The sequence below is a fragment of the Euleptes europaea genome, chromosome 2 (assembly GCF_029931775.1).
Source record: "Euleptes europaea isolate rEulEur1 chromosome 2, rEulEur1.hap1, whole genome shotgun sequence".
In the NCBI taxonomy this organism is placed as follows: domain Eukaryota; kingdom Metazoa; phylum Chordata; class Lepidosauria; order Squamata; family Sphaerodactylidae; genus Euleptes; species Euleptes europaea.
In genome coordinates, this window is record NC_079313.1 from 12,213,033 (window position 1) to 12,231,597 (window position 18,565).

Consider the following 18,565-nt stretch of genomic DNA (forward strand, 5'->3'; position numbering starts at 1 on the left):
CCTGTCTGTGGAGATTGCTTTAGGAAGTACTACGGGACAAGTGCTTACACTCAAGGATGACCTACACTGACAAGCCAGACCATGCTGTCTCAAAGTCGAGCTGTGCCGATCGCCTCTGGACGAAGACGGAGTTGGTGATCGACGGCGAGAGGGCGATCGAAGTCGAGGTCGTTGGCCGGGCTCTAGATGCAAAGAGCCTTTAGGAGACTCCAACTGCATCTGGTCTGCAGAACGTTGGGAGTCCTGCTGAATGCCCACCGGAACAGCTGATTGCTCGGTACTGAGCTGAGGGGCTGCAAGATCTGCCCGAGGCGCTGACTCAGCAGGCCGTGGGGACTTTTCAGGCACCTGAGGGACGTCTTTATACAGATGCAGGAGGTGCTGTTTAATCCCGTCAGGGTCATCCTGACTACTGCTCAGCCACACCGGCACAGTAGCCAGGGAGCGATGAGGAGAGTCCTCTAAGGAAATGGGCTGATTAGCCACTTCGGCGAGTCTCGCCGCTGCGGATCGAAGTCGAGGAGAGGTCGATGGTGATCGGTGTCGAGAAGACTTGGGAGATCTCGACGGTGACTGGTGCCGAGGTGATTTTGGGCGGGAAGTTTGGCGCAAAGAACCCCAGCCACGTCTTGGGACGACGGGGCAATGAACTTCGCCAGGCGGCCATCTTGGGATGACGGGGCAATGCACTTTGCTGGGCTAAGTATCACCGACAAAGGCTTTTTGGAGGGACCCCCCTGTTGGATTTCTTTGACAGGGGACCCTGATCTGAATGAGTCTTACCCGCAGAAGTACTCAGTTCAGCCGATTGACCTCTTGGTCGAAGAGATTCCTTGTAGATATGAGACAGCAGACGAGTAGATCTCATCCTCATGGTATTCTGAGTGAACTTAGAGCAGCTCTTACAGGTTGAGGGAATATGGCTCTCTCCCAAGCAAAGGAGACACTCAGAGTGAGTATCATTCTTTGCCATTTTAGAGCCACAAGAGGTGCAGTTCTTGAATAATGGAATTTTCTTGGATTCCATAGCTAACGCATTCTCTCTCTGTGGCGGCAGAAAGAGAACTGGAGGGAAGAGTGCCCCCTCCTCCTTGGGACATGTGACCGAGGGGCAGGGAGATTGCATGCCCCAAGGGGAGGGGGAGCACTCTCTTTAGAATTTGCTAGAAGCTAACAAATCTTATCTGTGACTGGCCTGCGCCTGCGCAGTCCCAATGTGGGTCTGCATAGAAGCCATTCAGATGAACAGCTAGTAATAATGCAGTTCAATCTCAAGCTCAAATTGAAAGTCCTCGATATCAAGGGAAGCGTGATAGACTGAATTTTAATTTTCCAACGTGCACAAGGTTTAGAGACATTTCCATGGAATCAGTCATGAAGAAGAAGAAGAGTTGGCTTTTATACCCCACTTTTCTCTACCTTTAAGGAGTCTCCAAGCAGCTTACAAACGCTTTCCCTTCCCCTCCCCACAACAGACACCATGAGAGGTAGGTGGGGCTGAGAGAGTTTGGAGAGAACTTTGACTAGCCCAGGGGTAGGCAAACTGCGGCTCGAGAGCCACATGCAGCTCTTTGGCCCCTTGAGTGCAGCTCTGGGCTGCAGGATTGCGGCCGCCCACCTGAGAGAAGCCACCTTCCCCGGACGCGGAGGGTGCGGGGCTGGCTTCCTTCGGCGGAGGATCGGGGCTGCACGTCGCAGCAGAGGAGAGCCTGGCGTCCCTTCCCTGCCCCGGCTGGGGCAGAAGTCCCGCAAAAGTTCTCCGCCTTTCTGCCAGCCCAGAGCCGCCGCCACACCTGGGGGGGGGGCGATCTTTGCAACGTGCTGGCCTGAGCACCAGGGAGAAGGAGGGAGGCCCGATCCAGCACACATACACCCTCCCCCGCCTTCCTCACCTGCAAGCTCCAGCGCGTCGCCCTCGTGGCCTGCCCTTCCCTTCCACCGCTGGAGAACGCCTGCGAGAGGGGAGGGGGGAGGACACCCCTCCGCCTTCCTCCTCTTCTTCCTCCTCCTCCTCGGAGGCCGAGGCGCTGAGGAGGGGCAGATGGGCGGGCGGACGGCAGGCCAGCCGGGGAGGAAAGGAAGGAAAGAGCCCAGGCGGCTGCGAGGAGGAGGAGGCCGAGAGGCAAGCGCGGGAGGCCGAGGTGGCCGGGATGCACCAGGGCGGCCGCCGAGAGGTCAGTGGGGGTCAGGGAGATGCAAGGCCATTGTTCACATTAAGTGTTTGTCAGTCATTGTCATGATTTAATTTTATGGATACCTTACCTATAATTTAATTTTTATCAATAAATAAGATCATTATTAAGTATGATATCAAGTTTTATTCAGTGTACCTATAGTTTAATTAAGACTTAAAACTTTAAACTTTATTAAGTTAATAAACAGTGTACCTACCTATATAGCTTAAGTTTAAGAAATTTGGCTCTCAAAAGAAATCTCAATCGTTGTACTGTTGATATTTGGCTCTGTTGACTAATGAGTTTACCGACCACTGGACTAGCCCAAGGTCACCCAGCTGGCTTCATGTGGAGGAGTGGGGAATTGAACCTGGTTCTGCAGATTAGAGTCTGCTGCTCTTAACCACTATGCCACGCCGGCTCACTCACCCCCCGCCCATCAAGTCAGAGTTGACTTATGGCAACCTATCATGGGGCTTTCAAAGCAAGAAACATTCCGAGGTGGTTTGCCATGGCCGGCCTCTGTATAACGACACTGGTAATCTTTTGTGATCTCCCTTCCAAGTACTGGCCAGGGCTGACCCTGCTTCGTGTCAGAGATCTGATGTGATCAGGCTAGCCTGCGCTATCCAGGTCGGGTTGGGTTGCCAGGTCCTTCTTTGCCACCGGCGGGAGGTCTTTGGGGCGGAGCCTGAGGAGGGCGGGGTTTGGGGAGGGGAGGGACTTCAACGCCATGGAGTCCAACTGCCAAAGCAGCCATTTTCTCCAGGGGAACGGATCTCTATCAGCTGGAGATCAGTTGTAATAGCAGGAGAACTCCAGCTAGTACCTGGAGGTTGGCTACCCGAAAGTCGGGGCTGAGCTCAACTAACCAGTAATACATTTATTTAAACTGTTATAGACCTTAGTTTCTCCAGGAAAAGGAGTTAAGGCTGCTAATTTTTTTTTGGGGGGGTGGTGGCAGCCAGAGAATGGCTTCCCTTGGCCAAATCCACAGTTCGGGAATATTTGTCATTAAATATTGTTATGTCAACAGCACCCTCTGCTGGCATTTCCCTACTATGGAGAAAGATTCAAGGTGCGGTGAGCGGTCTGCTCTAGAATTTAATCCACACTAAGAGTTTCCAGATGAAAGCCTGTGTGGCATGGTTAAGGTGTTGGGCTAGGATCTGGGAAACCCAGGTTCGAATCCTCGCTCTGCCATGGAAACTTGCTGGGTGACCCTGGGCCAGTCACACATTTCTCAGCCTTGACTCTGGTTGGGAGAGCCAGCTTGGTGTAATGGTTAAGTGTGGTGGTTTGGAGTGGTGGACTCTGATCTGGAGAACCGGGTTTGATTCCCCACTCCTACACACGAAGCCAGCTGGGTGACCTTGGGCTAGTCACAGTTCTCTCCGAACTCTCTCAGCCCTATCTATCTCACAGGGTGTCTGTTGTGGGGAGGGGAAGGGAAGGTGATTGTAAGCCGGTTTGATTCTTCCTTAAGTGGTAGAGAAAGTCGGCATACAAAAACCAACCCTCCTTCTTCTTTTATTTGGATGAGAGACCTCCAAGGAATACCAGGGTCATGACACAGAGGCAGGCAATGGTGAACCACCTCTGACCGTCTCCTGCCTTGAAAACCCTACACGGTCACCATAAGTAAGCTGTGACTTGACGGTAAAAAAACAAAGAGTTGCCAGGCATTAACCTTCAAATGTGTTTGGCTGGCCTAGGGAAGAGGAGGAGGAGGAAGAAGAAGAGTTGGTTTTTATATGCCGACTTTCGCTACCACTTAAGGGAGAATCAAACCGGCTTACAATCACCTTCCCTTCTCCTCCCCACAACAGACACCCTGTGAGGTAGGTGGGGCTGAGAGTGTGACTAGCCCAAGGTCACCCAGCAGGCTTCATGTAGAGGAGTGAGGAAACAAATCCAGTTCACCAGATTAGCTACCGCTGCTCATGTAGAGGAGCGGGAATTGAACCCGGTTCTCCAGATCAGAGTCCATCGCTCCAAACCTCCTCTCTTAACCACTACACCATGCTGGCTCCCAGGACGGCAAAGCCCTCAGGCAAAGCCCTATAAGGCAGGGTAGGCTCAGGGTATGAATGACTGGTCAGAGATAACCAAGTGGCTTTTACGGCTAACCTGGGGTCTGACTCCTGATCCTAGTCTAACGCTCTGACCCCCCTACATGAATGTGGCCGCTAGTGAATTGGGAGTCGGTTTCTGGATGCTCATGTGGTTCTAGTATATTCCTAGCCAAAAGAAGGTGCCTCAGTTTGCTTTTCAAATGGGAAAAGGAGAGGCTACGGGCAAGGAAATGAAGACACAATATGGTGGGGTCCGGGCAGTGATCTTTGGCATGAACACCAGGCTCTTTGGGAACAAGCTGTGCGAGAGAACCTGTTTCTGACGGGGAGTGCTCGCTGAGATACTGGCACACTCTTTTAGATTTCTAGAAAGCTCAAGTTTTTTTTTTAATATTCCAAATGGTGGGAACATTATGAATAACTAGTCCCCATTCTTGATCGAGTAATGAAGCCCACGTCCGGTTTGCTCGGGTGCCCATTAGACCCCCGTTTTCGAGGGTCCGCCATTATTCCCCTGGGCAGATGCCAACTGTGGTTTGTTGGCCACAGCCCTGCCCTTCTTGGCTATCCTTTTCTCCTCCACTTCCAAGTGGGATTCGTGTTTCTGGTGAGCCTGCAGGGACCCCTTGCTTTCCCACGGCAGGTCCTCACTGAAGGCATTCACATCGTAGAAGTAATCCAAGCTCGTCACTGTGCCAAGGATCTCCGGGACGCTGTAATCAAACGAGAGAAGCTCGTCAGGCAGATTAAGAGACCGGATGTCACCGGATGTATCTTTGCAGGGGAAATGCCCGTCATAGGAGCCATCTCCTCGGTTCCAGCTAAGGGTCCCCTGCTCAGGGTCATCCTCAGTACCAGAATTATCCGACGAGCAATCAAACAGTTTCATGGCGTCTTCTAGCAGGACTTTCTCCGGCAAGTTGAAAGACTCCTGCTCTCCTAACAAGTCATTTTCATTGGTGATGACATCCTCCGCATTCATGCAAGTCTCTAATTCTGTCATTATCTCTGCGCTGGGCGTGCTAGTGGTGCCCCAGGATTCTGGACGGACCTCTGTAAGGGCAGGGCTCTCCATAAAATGTGGGTTGGTGTCCTTTTCTCTGGATTCTTCTCCTTCTGCTGGGAAGTTATTGGCATCTGGGAAGGCCAGGTCATGGTTGGTTGACTCGGCAATGCTCGAATGGTCTACCTGGTGTTCTTTCAGTGGATCGGAGATCTCTGTCTGTACAGGCGGCTCCTTGAAGTTCGGCCCGGGGACCACAGCTTGGAGTTGGCAGTCTGTGCTTTGTGTAAGGCCTTCGCTGAGAAGGTGAGGTCCCTCCACGAACGAGGCACCCTGAAGAGGGTTGCCGGCGAAGCCGAGCTGCTCTGTCAAGTTGGGGGCAGGCCCCTCTGGTTTGAAGAACGGTAACACGAACTGGGGGTTGTTTGCAACGGGTTGGTAGGGTGGGTACGGGACCTGCTGAATGGGGCCCTTGAGGTATTTCTGGCTGTCCAAAAGGTATGCATTTTGGGGGCTCGGCCCACCGGAGAGTTTGTAAACTGAGGGCTGGACAAAATTAGTTGTTGCCCACTCGATGCGGTAGATCCTGGGGTCGAAGAAACACCCGCATGGAGCCATGTGGAAGCCTGAGGAGGGAGAGAGGAAATGAAATTACAGATGGGACTCCAGACAGCAGTTGTCTTTGTGAAAACAAAGCCTCTTCTTGGGATTTATAAAGCCACCTTGGGGGACAGCTGTGGCTCAGTGGTAGAGCATCTGTTTGATATGCAAAAGGTCCCAGGTTCTATCCTTGGCATCTCCAGTTAAAGGAACCAGGCAACTAGGTGAAAGACCTCTACCTGAGACCCTGGAGAGCTGCTGCCAGCCTGAGTAGACAGTACTGACTTTGATGGACCAAGGGTCCAGTATTCAGTATAAGGCAGCTTCATGTGTTTATGATAAATGGTAATCCCCAACATGCCCTCTCTCCAGAGAGCGTGCGTGATACAAGAAAGTGGACAACAACAGGTGCCGGCAAGTCAAACTACTCAAGCGCAAAAGAGGCTGTCTGCTGCTTCTCTGCATGAGTTCCTGCTCCAATCAGCTTCTGGTAATTCCACATGGACAATGACTGAAGCAATCACTTCTGAAGCAGAGGTGCAGCAAAACAAATCTCCTGAGGAAAGTGGCTGTTGTATCTCTGCAGGACTATCAGGTCATTCCTGATGCAGTCCTCTGACGAAGCTGTTGCATCTCTGTAGGAGTCTCTGCTTTGAGCTTGCCTTCTTCCAAAGAGGAAGCACACTTAAATCAGCAGCTCGTGCAGAAATGCCAAAGCTCCTTTGCGGGGTGGTGGAAGCTAATTTTGGCTCTTGCACACTCCAGTTTTAAGTCCGGAGGAAACACTTGAGAGATACATTGACAGCCTTGTCTCCTAGGGAGCCGCCAGTGATTCCAGTGGTACTCTTGACTAAAGACACCAGGAAGCTGGCCCAGTTCCTAAACTGACAACATGCGAATGAAGGATAATCCTTCCTATGAGCCAAGAATGTCACTCTCATTGAGGAGGAGGAAGAAGGAGGAGGAGATACTGGACTCCTACTCTTTCCTACTGCCAACACAGGAAGGGTAGCTTAACCCCCTTTGGACATAAGTATTTAAGGGAGCAGGCTACAATTTTTCAATCCCCTTTTGAAGTTTGTGGGATGGACTTTGATTCAACTACTACATGTAAGGAGAAGAGAGACCGACTAAGTGTCAGGAAGCGGAAGTTGAGACTCCTATCCTGAAAAAGCTATCCTGGCCTGGGTAGCCCCAGGCTAGCCTGGTCTTGTCAGATCTCAGAAGCTAAGCAGGGTCGACCCTGGTTAGCATTTGGATGGGTGACCTCCAAGGAAAACCAGCTTTGTGACACAGAGGCAGGCAATGGCAAACCACCTCTGAACGCCTCTTGCCTTGAAAACCCTACAGGGTCGCCATAAGTCAGCTGTGACTTGACGCCACAATAATAATAATAATCCTGGAATATGGTGACATTGGGAAATAGAATAAGGTTCCAAGGAATTAGGAAGTCTCTGGCTAATTATGATATAGTTTATACAAGAGACTTGGACTCTCAGTAAAGTCTATGGCCATTTATGCAGGGTCGATTCTGCTCCTCGCTCAATACTGATTTTTTTTAAGTCCGACCTTTAAAATGACTATTCACGGTCCCGATGCAAGAGGAAAAAGTCAAACAAATTACACCCCACCACTCGCCTGCTCCTTCGTTCCTTCATTTGCATAGCCGTTAGCCATAGTCGTTTGCATAGCTAAGCCGGGGCTGTGATTCTGCATGCTTCCTTCAGTAAATGCTTTGATGCGGGGGCAGAGCAAATACAAAAGGTCATGTTAAAGGGGCTCTTAAGAAATGCGAAGCAGGTATGCACTGGCTTTGCAGTGATGTCTGGAATGACAGTTCAGAGTGAAGAAATAAAAAATATATGCGGGGCACTTCAGCCTGGAATGTGCTGCTAAATACCAAGCATAAACGGTTTAAGTTTCCAGTTTCTCTTGTTTATTCATTCCATAAAGGTAAAGGTAGTCCCCTGTGCAAGCACCGAGTCATTCCTGACCCATGGGGTGACATCACATCCCGACGTTTACAAAGCACACTATGGTTACTGGATGGTTTGCCATTGCCATTGCCCAGTCGTCTACACTTTACCCCCAGCAAGTCGGGTACTCGTTTTACCGACCTCGGAAGATGGAAGGCTGAGGCAACCTTGAGCCGGCTACCTGAAACTGACTCCCGTTGGGATCGAACTCAGGTTGTGAGCAGAGTTTTGACTGCAGTACTGCAGCTTGCCACTCTGCGCCACGGGGCTCTTGGCATTCATTCCCTAGAGGCCTTCAAAAAAGCTAAAACAGGTCTCCCCTTGGTGGGGATTGCCTGTTTGGCTTCTATTCGTTTATTGGTGAATGTTACAGTCTCCCCAAGGGAACTTCCCTTTGTGATGTCTTCTCTTTTGTATTTTGAATTCTCTCTTTTGTTTTGATTAATGTGTATATCCCTCTGGCTGCACATAAGCCATCATTAGCATACTACTGGGGCAAATTGAATAATGACTTTCAGAAAGTTGGAGATCTGTATCTCAGATGCTGGCTAGTGATTGAAATTCTCAAACGGGAGTAATGTATGAAGAGCTTTAAAAAATAAAAAAGCTTCCAAGACCAGTCAATAAGTAATTTATCTCTTGAGCCAAGAAGATCTAGGGATACTAGAATTCACACTGCAGGGAAAACACTAGCTTCTTTAATTGCCAGCAATCGGTTATTAATTGTTAATGGTTGCCAGGGGGAGGGAGGAGGAGGAGGAGAAGGAGAAGAAGAGTTGGTTTTTATATGCCGACTTCCTCTACCACTTAAGGCAGAATCAAACTGGCTTACAATCACCTTCCCTTCCCCTCCCACAACAGACACCCTGTGAGGTAGGTGGGGCTGAGAGAGCTCTTAATAGAACTGTGACTAGCCCAAGATCACCCAGCTGGCTTCGTGTGTAGGAGTGGGGAAACCAACCCAGTTCACTAGATTTGCGTCCGCCACTCCTGTGGAGGGGTGGGGAATCAAACCCGGTTCTCCATATCAGAGTCCACCGCTCCAAACCATCGTTTTTAACCACTACACCATGCTGGCTCTCAATGAAGTTATGTTGGGACGAGAACAAGCTGGATTTTGTGGAGGTGTTAGTACAGTTCACCATTGTCGTACTCTTCAGTTTATTGTAGAGAAATATACCAGCTCAAAGGATGGCATGTTGGCTGTAGCGTTTATGGACCTTAGAGCTGCCTTTGACTCAGCGCCTAGGCAGAGATTACGGGATAAACTGAAGATATAGTCTATTGGCCAGGGTCTCCTGTTTTTGATCCAACGATTATATGATTGGCCTACAGCTCAAGTAAGAGGTGGTCCATCTGGTGGCCAGAGCTACTGTATTGAATAAAGAAGTGTTATTTAATTTGTATATCAATGATCTAAGTTTTTATATTTCCAGATATGCATTCCATCTGCCTTATTTAGCTTACGCTAAATTGCCATGTCTTTTGTGAGGTGATACAGCTGATGCAGGTGATACAGCTCTTCTCTCAAGACCCGGCCTATGTAAATTTATAGCCTCTTTTTCAGAGTATTGCTCCAAACAGGGGCTAACTATTAGGGTGGCCAACCTCCAGGTACTAGCAGGAGATCTCCTGCTGTTACAATTGATCTCCAGCAGAAAGAGATCAGTTCACCTGGACAAAATAAGTTCACCTGGACAAAATCGCTTTGGCAATTGGACTCTATGGCATTGAAGTAGGGTTGCCAAGTACCAGGTGGTGGTGGGCAAACCCCTGCCAATCCACCTGGCTGCCACCGACCAGTTGAGGGTGGTCGGGTAACGCGTGCACACGTGCCTGCCCGCAGTGGTATATCACTTACGGTTTACAACCTCCAGGTACTAGCTGGGAGTGAGTGGAAAAGGCCTCTTGCAATGCAAAGGGCCGTTTACCACTCAAACTCCCAGTTTGAGTGGTAAAGGCCTCTTGGTGCAGCACTTCCGGTTGTAAACCGGAATAAGTCAAAGGTCGTTGCCCGACCACCCTCAGCTGGTCGGTGGCAGCCAGGTGGATTGGCAGGGGTTTGCTCGCCACCACCTGGTACTTGGCAACCCTACTTCAATGCCATAGAGTCCAATTGCCAAAGCGACCTTTGACTTAGAAATATTAATAGTTAGTAGGGTTGCCAAATCCCTCTTTGCCACTGGCGGGAGGTTTTTGGGGCAGAGCCTGAGGAGGGCAGGGTTTGTGGAGGGGAGGGACTTTAATGTAGGCTTGCCAGGTCCCTCCTGTCCTTCGGCAGGAGGTTCTTAGGGTGGAGGTGAGGTGGGATCGCGGGCGGCTGCGCCGACACGATTACGTCACTTCCGGAGCGCGATCCCACCTCATCTCCTCCCTAAGAACCTCCCGCCAAAGGACAGGAGGGACCTGGCAAGCCTACATTAAAGTCCCTCCCCTCCACAAACCCTGCCCTCCTAAGGCTCTGCCCCAAAAACCTCCCGCCGGTGGCAAAGAGGGATTTGGCAACCCTACTAACTATTAATATTTCTAAGTCAAATGTCCTTCTCTTTAGTAAAAAAGAGACGGATGAGGAAATCTGTGGGCAGCAGCAGGTCAGTCTATGGAACAAGTATAGCAGGGGTGTCAAACATACAGCCTGTTATGTATGTATATAGCTAGGCCTGTAAGCAGGGGAAAACCTAGGAGCTTGAGTCCCCGACGAAGGCTTCTAAACCTGCACGCGCCATTGGCCCTAAGCCGGCACACGCCATTGGCCCTAAGCCGGCACGCGCCGTTGGCAACCTGGGGGTTGTTCCCCCCATCACGGATCAGGGGGGAATGGGTGCGGGTGGCATGGGGGGGCATATAAGTAGGGCCGGTTCACTGTATTCCCTAGTTCTGTTCTGTTCAAGATAAACGCGTTGTTGTTGGAACTCCGTCTCAACCTCATGTGTCCCCCCACGCGGACTTAACAGTGGTGACGAAGGCTGGTAGGCAGTCTGGCTATCCTGCTGAGATCACTCTCACTGAAATCACCTTCAATATTCCGCAACCTCACAGTGCCTGGTAGGCAGGCCGGCTCTCCTTTGCTGAAATCTCGCCGACACACAAAGGGACGCAACACTTCGCATGATGGCCACCAAAGGCTCAATGGAAGCGTTCAACACTGCCAACCCCAGCGAGTGGGAAAGCTACGCCGACCGCGTCGCGTTCTTCCTGGACGCCAACGACGTCACAGACCCCAGCAAGAAATGCTCCCTGTTCTTCAGCGTTTGTGGCCCTCGGACCTTCCAACTCGTGCAGTCCTTGCTGGCCCCCGCTAAGCTGAGCGAGACACCATTCGACACCATTATGGCAGCGCTGGGGAACCACTTTGCCTCCCAGTCCACGCTGCTCGCCCGCCGCCTGGCCTTCCACTTGCGGGATCAGGAACCTGGCAAGTTCGTCGCCACATACCTTGTGGCTCTCCGCCAGACTGCACGTTTCTGCACCTTCCCGGACCTCGATGGCATGCTGCGGGACCGACTTGAGAAGGTGCGCCGCAGACTCATCGCCAAGAAAGACATCTCCCTGACCGCGGCTGTCGAGGAAGCCACGGCGGCGAGTCATCCTCGAGGGCTGATCGTTTGGGCGACAGGGACGCTGCGCCACACCCTCAGGCTCCGACCCCCGTCTACTACGAGAGCGCCAGCGATGGGGACGTCGAGGACGAGGCCCACAAGATGGCTGTCCAGGTGCCAACTGCAGTGAACCACACGACCGCCGCTCATTCCGGTTCCACGACGCTGAGTGCCGGGGTTGCGGACAGGTGGGCCACATCGCCAAGGCCTGCCGCTCCACCAAGAAGGGGGGTCCGCCTGGCCCTGGCAAGAAAGATGGCGCCGCCGGGCCCGTCCACGAATTGGCCGATGAGGACCGTTCTTTGCCCTGCCGCCGCCGCCACAACATCCGGAGCATCGAGTTTCATAAGGTCCTCAGCGTGGAAAAAGTCTCCATCGCCGTCCGGATCGAGGGCGCCCCGTGCGACATGGAGGTCGACTCGGGCTCAGCCCTCTCCATTATCTCGATGGACACCTTCCGCGACCTGGGGCGCCGTGCAACCCTCCCCGAGCTGCAGCCAACGGGCATCGTCATCTCCGACTACCAACGTCGTCGGGTGCCAGTCCGGGGTGTTGCCTACATGAACGTCCGGTTACAGCAGTTCTTGAGCCGCCTCCGCCTCGTCGTGGATGATGGGGCCCTTGCCAGCCTCCTGGGCCTCAAGTGGTTCCCGGCACTTGAGATCCACCTCTCGGGCGTGCACCGCATCAGCCAGCCCCTCCTTGACTCCGTTTGGTCCGAGTCCGAGGACGTCTGGCGGGGCCCGCTGGGCTGCTACAAGGGGCCACCTGTTCGCCTGCATATCAACCCCGCCACCACCCCCATCCGCCTCAAGCCCCGCTGGGTCCCCTTCGCTCTCAAGGACCGGATCGACGCAGAGCTGGACCATCTCGTGGCGCAAGGCGTCCTAGAGCCCGTCCCCAATGTGACATGGGAAACGCCAATCGTGACTCCGTTAAAAGCCAACAGGGACATCCAGATTTGCGTGGACTACAAGTGCACCACGAACAAGGCGCTCCAGAGCCACGCGTACCCAGTGCCCATAGTCAGTCACCTGCTGGCCTCCCTTGCTGGGGGCCGAGTCTTCACAAAACTCGACCTGGCCCAGGCGTAGCAGCAGCAGCAGCAGGGTCGATTCTGCTCCTCGCTCAATACTGATTTTTTTTAAGTCCGACCTTTAAAATGACTATTCACGGTCCCGATGCAAGAGGAAAAAGTCAAACAAATTACACCCCACCACTCGCCTGCTCCTTCGTTCCTTCATTTGCATAGCCGTTAGTCATAGTCGTTTGCATAGCTAAGCCGGGGCTGTGATTCTGCATGCTTCCTTCAGTAAATGCTTTGATGCGGGGGCAGAGCAAATACAAAAGGTCATGTTAAAGGGGCTCTTAAGAAATGCGAAGCAGGTATGCACTGGCTTTGCAGTGATGTCTGGAATGACAGTTCAGAGTGAAGAAATAAAAAATATATGCAGGGCACTTCAGCCTGGAATGTGCTGCTAAATACCAAGCATAAACGGCTTAAGTTTCCAGTTTCTCTTGTTTATTCATTCCATAAAGGTAAAGGTAGTCCCCTGTGCAAGCACCGAGTCATTCCTGACCCATGGGGTGACATCACATCCCGACGTTTACAAAGCACACTATGGTTACTGGATGGTTTGCCATTGCCATTGCCCAGTCGTCTACACTTTACCCCCAGCAAGTCGGGTACTCGTTTTACCGACCTCGGAAGATGGAAGGCTGAGGCAACCTTGAGCCGGCTACCTGAAACTGACTCCCGTTGGGATCGAACTCAGGTTGTGAGCAGAGCTTTTGACTGCAGTACTGCAGCTTGCCACTCTGTGCCACGGGGCTCTTGGCATTCATTTCCTTCAAAAAAGCTAAAACAGGTCTCTCCCTTGCTGGGGGCCGAGTCTTCACAAAACTCGACCTGGCCCAGGCGTAGCAGCAGCTGCTGGTCGACACCGCCTCCGCGGACGCCCAGACAATTGTCATGCACCGGGGCACCTTCCGAGTGACTCGTCTGCAGTTCGGGGTCAGCACAGTGCCCGGCATCTTCCAGAACCTCATGGAGGACCTGCTCAAGGGCTTGCCAGGTGTCGTCCCCTATTTCGATGACGTTCTGATCACCGGCAGGTCAGAGGACAAACTCCTGGGACGCGTTCACCAAGTCCTCGGCCGTTTCCAGGACGCTGGCCTCACTGTGAAGCATGAGAAGTGCCAGCTGGGCTGCCTCAGGTGGAGTTTCTGGGCTACTTGATTGACGCTGACTGCATCCACCCAACGCCCGCCAAGATCAAGGCCATCCACAGCGCCCCCCCCCCCCCGCCCCAGTGCAAGCAGGAGCTCCAGGCATTCCTTGGGCTCTTGAACTTCTACCACGCCTTCCTCCCCAACAAGGCGTCAGTTGTAGAGCCTCTCCACCACCTCCTCGACAAGGCTGCCCCGTGATCGTGGGGCCAGCCCCAGGAGTGCGCTTTCGAGGCCACCAAGGGCCTCCTGTCGTCTTCCAGCTTGCTCGTGCACTTTGACGAGCGGCTGCCGGTGGTATTAACCTGCGATGCCTCGTCCTACAGCATCGGAGCAGTCCTCAACCACCTGCTGCCAGACCGTCAGGAGGACCTGATCGCCTTCTACTCTCGGACTCTCTCCAAGGCGGAGCGTAACTATGCCCAGATCGACCGGGAGGCACTCGCCGTCGTTGCCGGCGTAAAAAAGTTCCACGACTACGTTTATGGCCACCCATTCACCATCGTGATGGACCACAAGCCGCTCCTTGGTCTGTTCATGCCGGATCGCCAGACGCCGCAGATCCTGTCCCCTCGCATGCTCCACTGGTCGATTTTTCTCAACGCCTACGACTTCCGGCTCCTGAATCGGCCTGGGAAGAGCATCGCCAACGCGGACGCACTCAGCCGCCTGCCGCTCGAGGGACCCGACCCCAACCCCTCCTCGGCACACAACGTCCTCCTGCTGGAGACCCTGCCCGAGCCGTCCCTGCACACAGCCATGAGTACTGGGAAGGCTATTTCAAGATTTTATTATTCCTCTGGGGGACAATAAATTCCTGCAGCAGTGAAAGCATTTAATGCTAAAGTTTCTGGGCAGTTATTGGGGGTTACCGCACTTTGTATTCCCAGCGATGTATTAAGAGTTTAAAAATGTAAAAAACATCGCTTTAAAAGGGTTTTTGGATACCACGGCTTATAAATGGTTAGAAGACGTCTTCACAGCTAAAGGGGCCAAAGTGCGAACAGTATTTTTTATAACATTTTCAAACTCTAAATACATCGGTGGGAATACATAGAAAGTGCGAACAGTATTTTTATAACATTTTCAAACTCTTAATACATCGCTGGGAATACTAGTGTGGTAACAGCCATTGTATGCCATAGGGGTTTGGATTAGTGTGGTAACAGATAATAACAGTGGATAGGGGCACCTCTCCAGACACCCCTGTCATGTAGAATTTGGGTAGTTAACTTCAGTTTTAGTGCCCAACACCTGGAGCCTGGATCCTTTACTCAAATGTAAATTTGTAGAAAACAGAGCCAGGTAGGGTTGCCAGCTCTGGGTTGGGAAATACCTGAAGGTTTGGGAGGTGGATTCTGAAGAGAGTGGGGTTTGGGGAGGGGAGGGACTTCAATGGGGGTTAATGTCATAGAGTCTACCTTCCAAAGAGGCCATTTTCTCCAGGTGAACTGACCTCTGTCGCCTGGAGATCAGTTGTAATAGTAGGAGATCTCAGGGCACCATCTGGAGGTTGGTAACTCTAGAGCCAGGTCTGACCCTGCCCTGTCCCAAGTCAGGATTTTGGGTCACTGCCCTTCCATCCCTCCACAAATTCCATCCTCTGTCTTGAATATCTACGCACCGCATAAGCGTTACCTGCCGGGGGCGCTGGAAAAAGATCTTTCTCTTGATTGGGGGGATGGTACAAATTGGATGTCCCTGAAATATTAACACAAGAAAATTCACACTCTCTCCATTGTTATTTCTTTTAAACCCATATTGTCCCTCGCTTTTCTTAGCAGGATTCCCTTTTCCACAGTGCTGACTGCTTTCTGAAGGGCTAAGAAACTTCATGCTTTCATGCTAGGCTTTTGATTTTCTTTTCCTTTGGGACTCTGTCCCTTCCCACTTCTGGAAAGAAAAGAAGTCCCTTTTTTCCTGATCTTGTGCTTTTTAAGTGAACTTTCACAAGAACTCAACAGCTGAAACAAATTATTCTAGGATGTTCGGCGCTCCTCCTGCATCTCCGATCTGAGATGCATCGTTTTTGTGTGTTTGTGATTGTGGTGAGCTTTGCAAGAGGTTAGTTGCTAGATAAAATTATGACGTTATGATCTGTGGTGGTCTGTTTCTCCCACTTCTTAAATCTGATGGGCATTTTCTTCTTTGAAGCACCTTAGTAATGCCTTCCTCCTTGCTTCTCAAATGTGTGTGTGTGTTTTATCGTACCTTCATGTGTCATTGCAAGAGATTGTCATCTTTGCAAGAGATTACATGGCTTTACATTATCTGCTCCTTCCGGCTTCTCAAAACTGATACACATTTTTGTTGTTGTTGTTGTGTATTCTCTGCAGCTAGGTGGAATTATAGGCCTTTCATGAATGGCTGTTTCCCTTGCTGTCAGCCCTCTGACGACTTAGGGTCTTTGTTTTGATTATGCGTGCTGTTTCTGACCGTCAGAGGTCGCCTCGCTCTCCCCCTGCATTTCCCCACCTTTTGCCCGCATTTCCAAATTCGAGATAAAACCGGTCCCTGAAAACATGGGGGAAATGCGGGAAAATGCAGGGGGAGAGCGAGGCGACCTCTGACGGTCGGAAAAGGCACGCATAATCAAAACGAAGACCCGAAGTCATCGGAGGGCTGACTGCGAGTGAGACAGCCATGCATAAAGGACTATAGTTATGCTGGAATGTTTGCTGTGTGCCCTGAGGATGTATGGATAGAATTCCACACTGTAGTAAAAGTAGTGGAAGCACACTTTAAAAAAATTCTTTGGAGCATTACATTTCCCACAGCACACGTGGGTGTAGCTGTGTTCCACTGTGTGGCAAAACCCCTTGTGAACTAAATACTTTCCCCTGTATTTATAAAACCTCTTTGGGGTTGTGAGAGGCCAGGATGGAGACAGCAGCGGAAGAGAAAATGGGGAGGCATGGGGGGGGGGGCAGTCAGAGAATCCTTCTTGCAACATCTGTCTTGCCAGTTTGGAGGAAAGCAGTGCAGGTATGATTATGATACCATAGGAATTTGCAATGGGACACATTCTACTCCGCTGTGGGACAGGGTCAGCAAACCTACATTCCTAGGGGTTCCCCCACACACACAGGTTGGGCACGTGAGATGCAGGGCAGATCTGATGTGGCTGCACACCGTTTAGCCGTCAATCATTTACTATCATGCTAACGAAAGATCCACCACGCCTTAACTTCTTAATTAAGATATTATCTCAGTATTCAATTCCAGATGGCCTTTTAGGGCTATCAGCAGATTATTCCCGACTTAAAAGACTGGGTCTACAAATTAGATGCCCTGATGGACAGAACACAGATTCTGAAATAAGGAACTGCTCCTTGGTTTAAACTTTTCAAAACTGGCCATCTTACAGCTTCTTATTTAGCCAATATACCAAACCCAAAGCTTAGAGCAGCCTTTACGTCCCTACGGTTTCAAACAATGCCAACTGCTGTATTGACCGGGTGTTACTGCCGAATTCCAAAAGACCAACGTTTTTGCATCTGTGGAACATCTGCTCTGGAGGACTTCTGCCACTACTTATCTGAATGCCCTCTATATGTGGCACCCAGGGCTAAATTTCTTGCCAGGTTGGTTTCTGGCCTAAACACTTGTCCTAGTGCTGAGAAACTAGTATTTTTGTTAAAAGATACCGATGGGTTTGTTTCTTATAGGACTGCCCTGTATGCTCTGGCGGCAAAGGAAATAAGGTCCAATATGGGACCTTATCCTTATCAGGAAGCTGATCCTTCAAATTGATTTTAATGATTGCTAGGTCCCATTGACCGGTTGGGACGCCACCGCAATTCTTAGTTATTATTTTGTTGTTGTTGTTTTTGTATGCATCAATTTAGCAGTTTTATTATGTATATTTATTATTAATCCAGAATTTAATTAATCTAGTATTCCTTTTATTATGTATCTGTGGTATCCTTGACATGTTTGTAATGGCCTATGGCTAAATGCAAATAAAACCATTCATTGTCATCTAGGGTTGCCAACCTCCAGGTGGTAGCTGGAGATCTCCCGCTATTACAACTGATCTCCAGGCGACAGAGATCAGTTCCCCCGGAGAAAATGGCTGCTTTGGCCATTGGACTCTGTGGCCTTGAAGTCCCTCCCCTCTCCAAACCCCACCCTCCTCAGGCTCCGTCCCAAAAACCTCCAGGTAATTCCCAACCCAGAGCTGGCAACCCCCATGCACGCCACTAGCAAACGACGTGGGGTGTAGGAAAAGCCACGATGGAGCAAGAAAAACCCGTACCTATGGACGCAAGATTGTCAGGGAGGACGAAAGCCGGAAAGGGCCGGTTCGGCTGGCTGTCCGGTCGGTCTAGCACTCTGGGGGCGTAATTCTCGTGGTCTGAGTAAAAAAGCTTAGGTTGATGCATAATCCCTTGCAGAGCTGATGGACACCTGTTCCCATCTGGCCAGCTTGGGTGGGGGGAAGGGCTGCATCTGAGAGTCAGAGTTGTTGCCACGGGAGGACTGGGGGGGAACGTTCTGTTTTGATGGTTACTCGGGGGAAGGAGTTCCAAGTTGTGCATTAAGATTCTGAGGCCTGTGTAGGCGCCAGGGTGAAGAAGGTGAGCTTGGAGAGAGCGTAAAATGCAGGTGTGGGGGGAGGTGATTTGGAAATGGGAAGCCGGACCACGGCACGAGCCCCATTGGATCAGACCAAAGATTCCTCCAGGGTGTCTGGAATCCCGCTTCCTACGTTAGCCAATTAGATACTTCTGGAATCCCACAAGCAGGAAAGCAAAAAAGCCCTCTCTTTGTGTCTAAGCAGGTAGGATGCTCCTGTGCCTTGAGGCCCCGTTGAGATATTGTGGGCTGATAGGTGCTTGGTTGACAGCAGGCTTGCTTGAAGCTAAGCAGGTCTGGCCTGGTCAGAATCTGGGGACCTTTTTGGGAA

The 18,565-nt window shown here is 51.2% G+C and overlaps 1 protein-coding gene across 1 annotated transcript; it reads right to left on the reverse strand.

Moving 5' to 3' along the window:
• Nucleotides 1-4,727: 4,727 nt before the first annotated feature.
• PRR22 (proline rich 22) lies at nt 4,728-18,041 on the reverse strand. Its single transcript, XM_056844011.1, has 3 exons — nt 17,915-18,041; nt 15,295-15,357; nt 4,728-5,878 (listed from the first exon to the last, which is right to left on the reverse strand). Exons 1-3 carry the CDS (start codon nt 18,039-18,041, stop codon nt 4,728-4,730), a joined length of 1,341 nt encoding a protein of 446 aa, XP_056699989.1.
• Between the last annotated feature and the right edge of the window lie 524 nt (nt 18,042-18,565).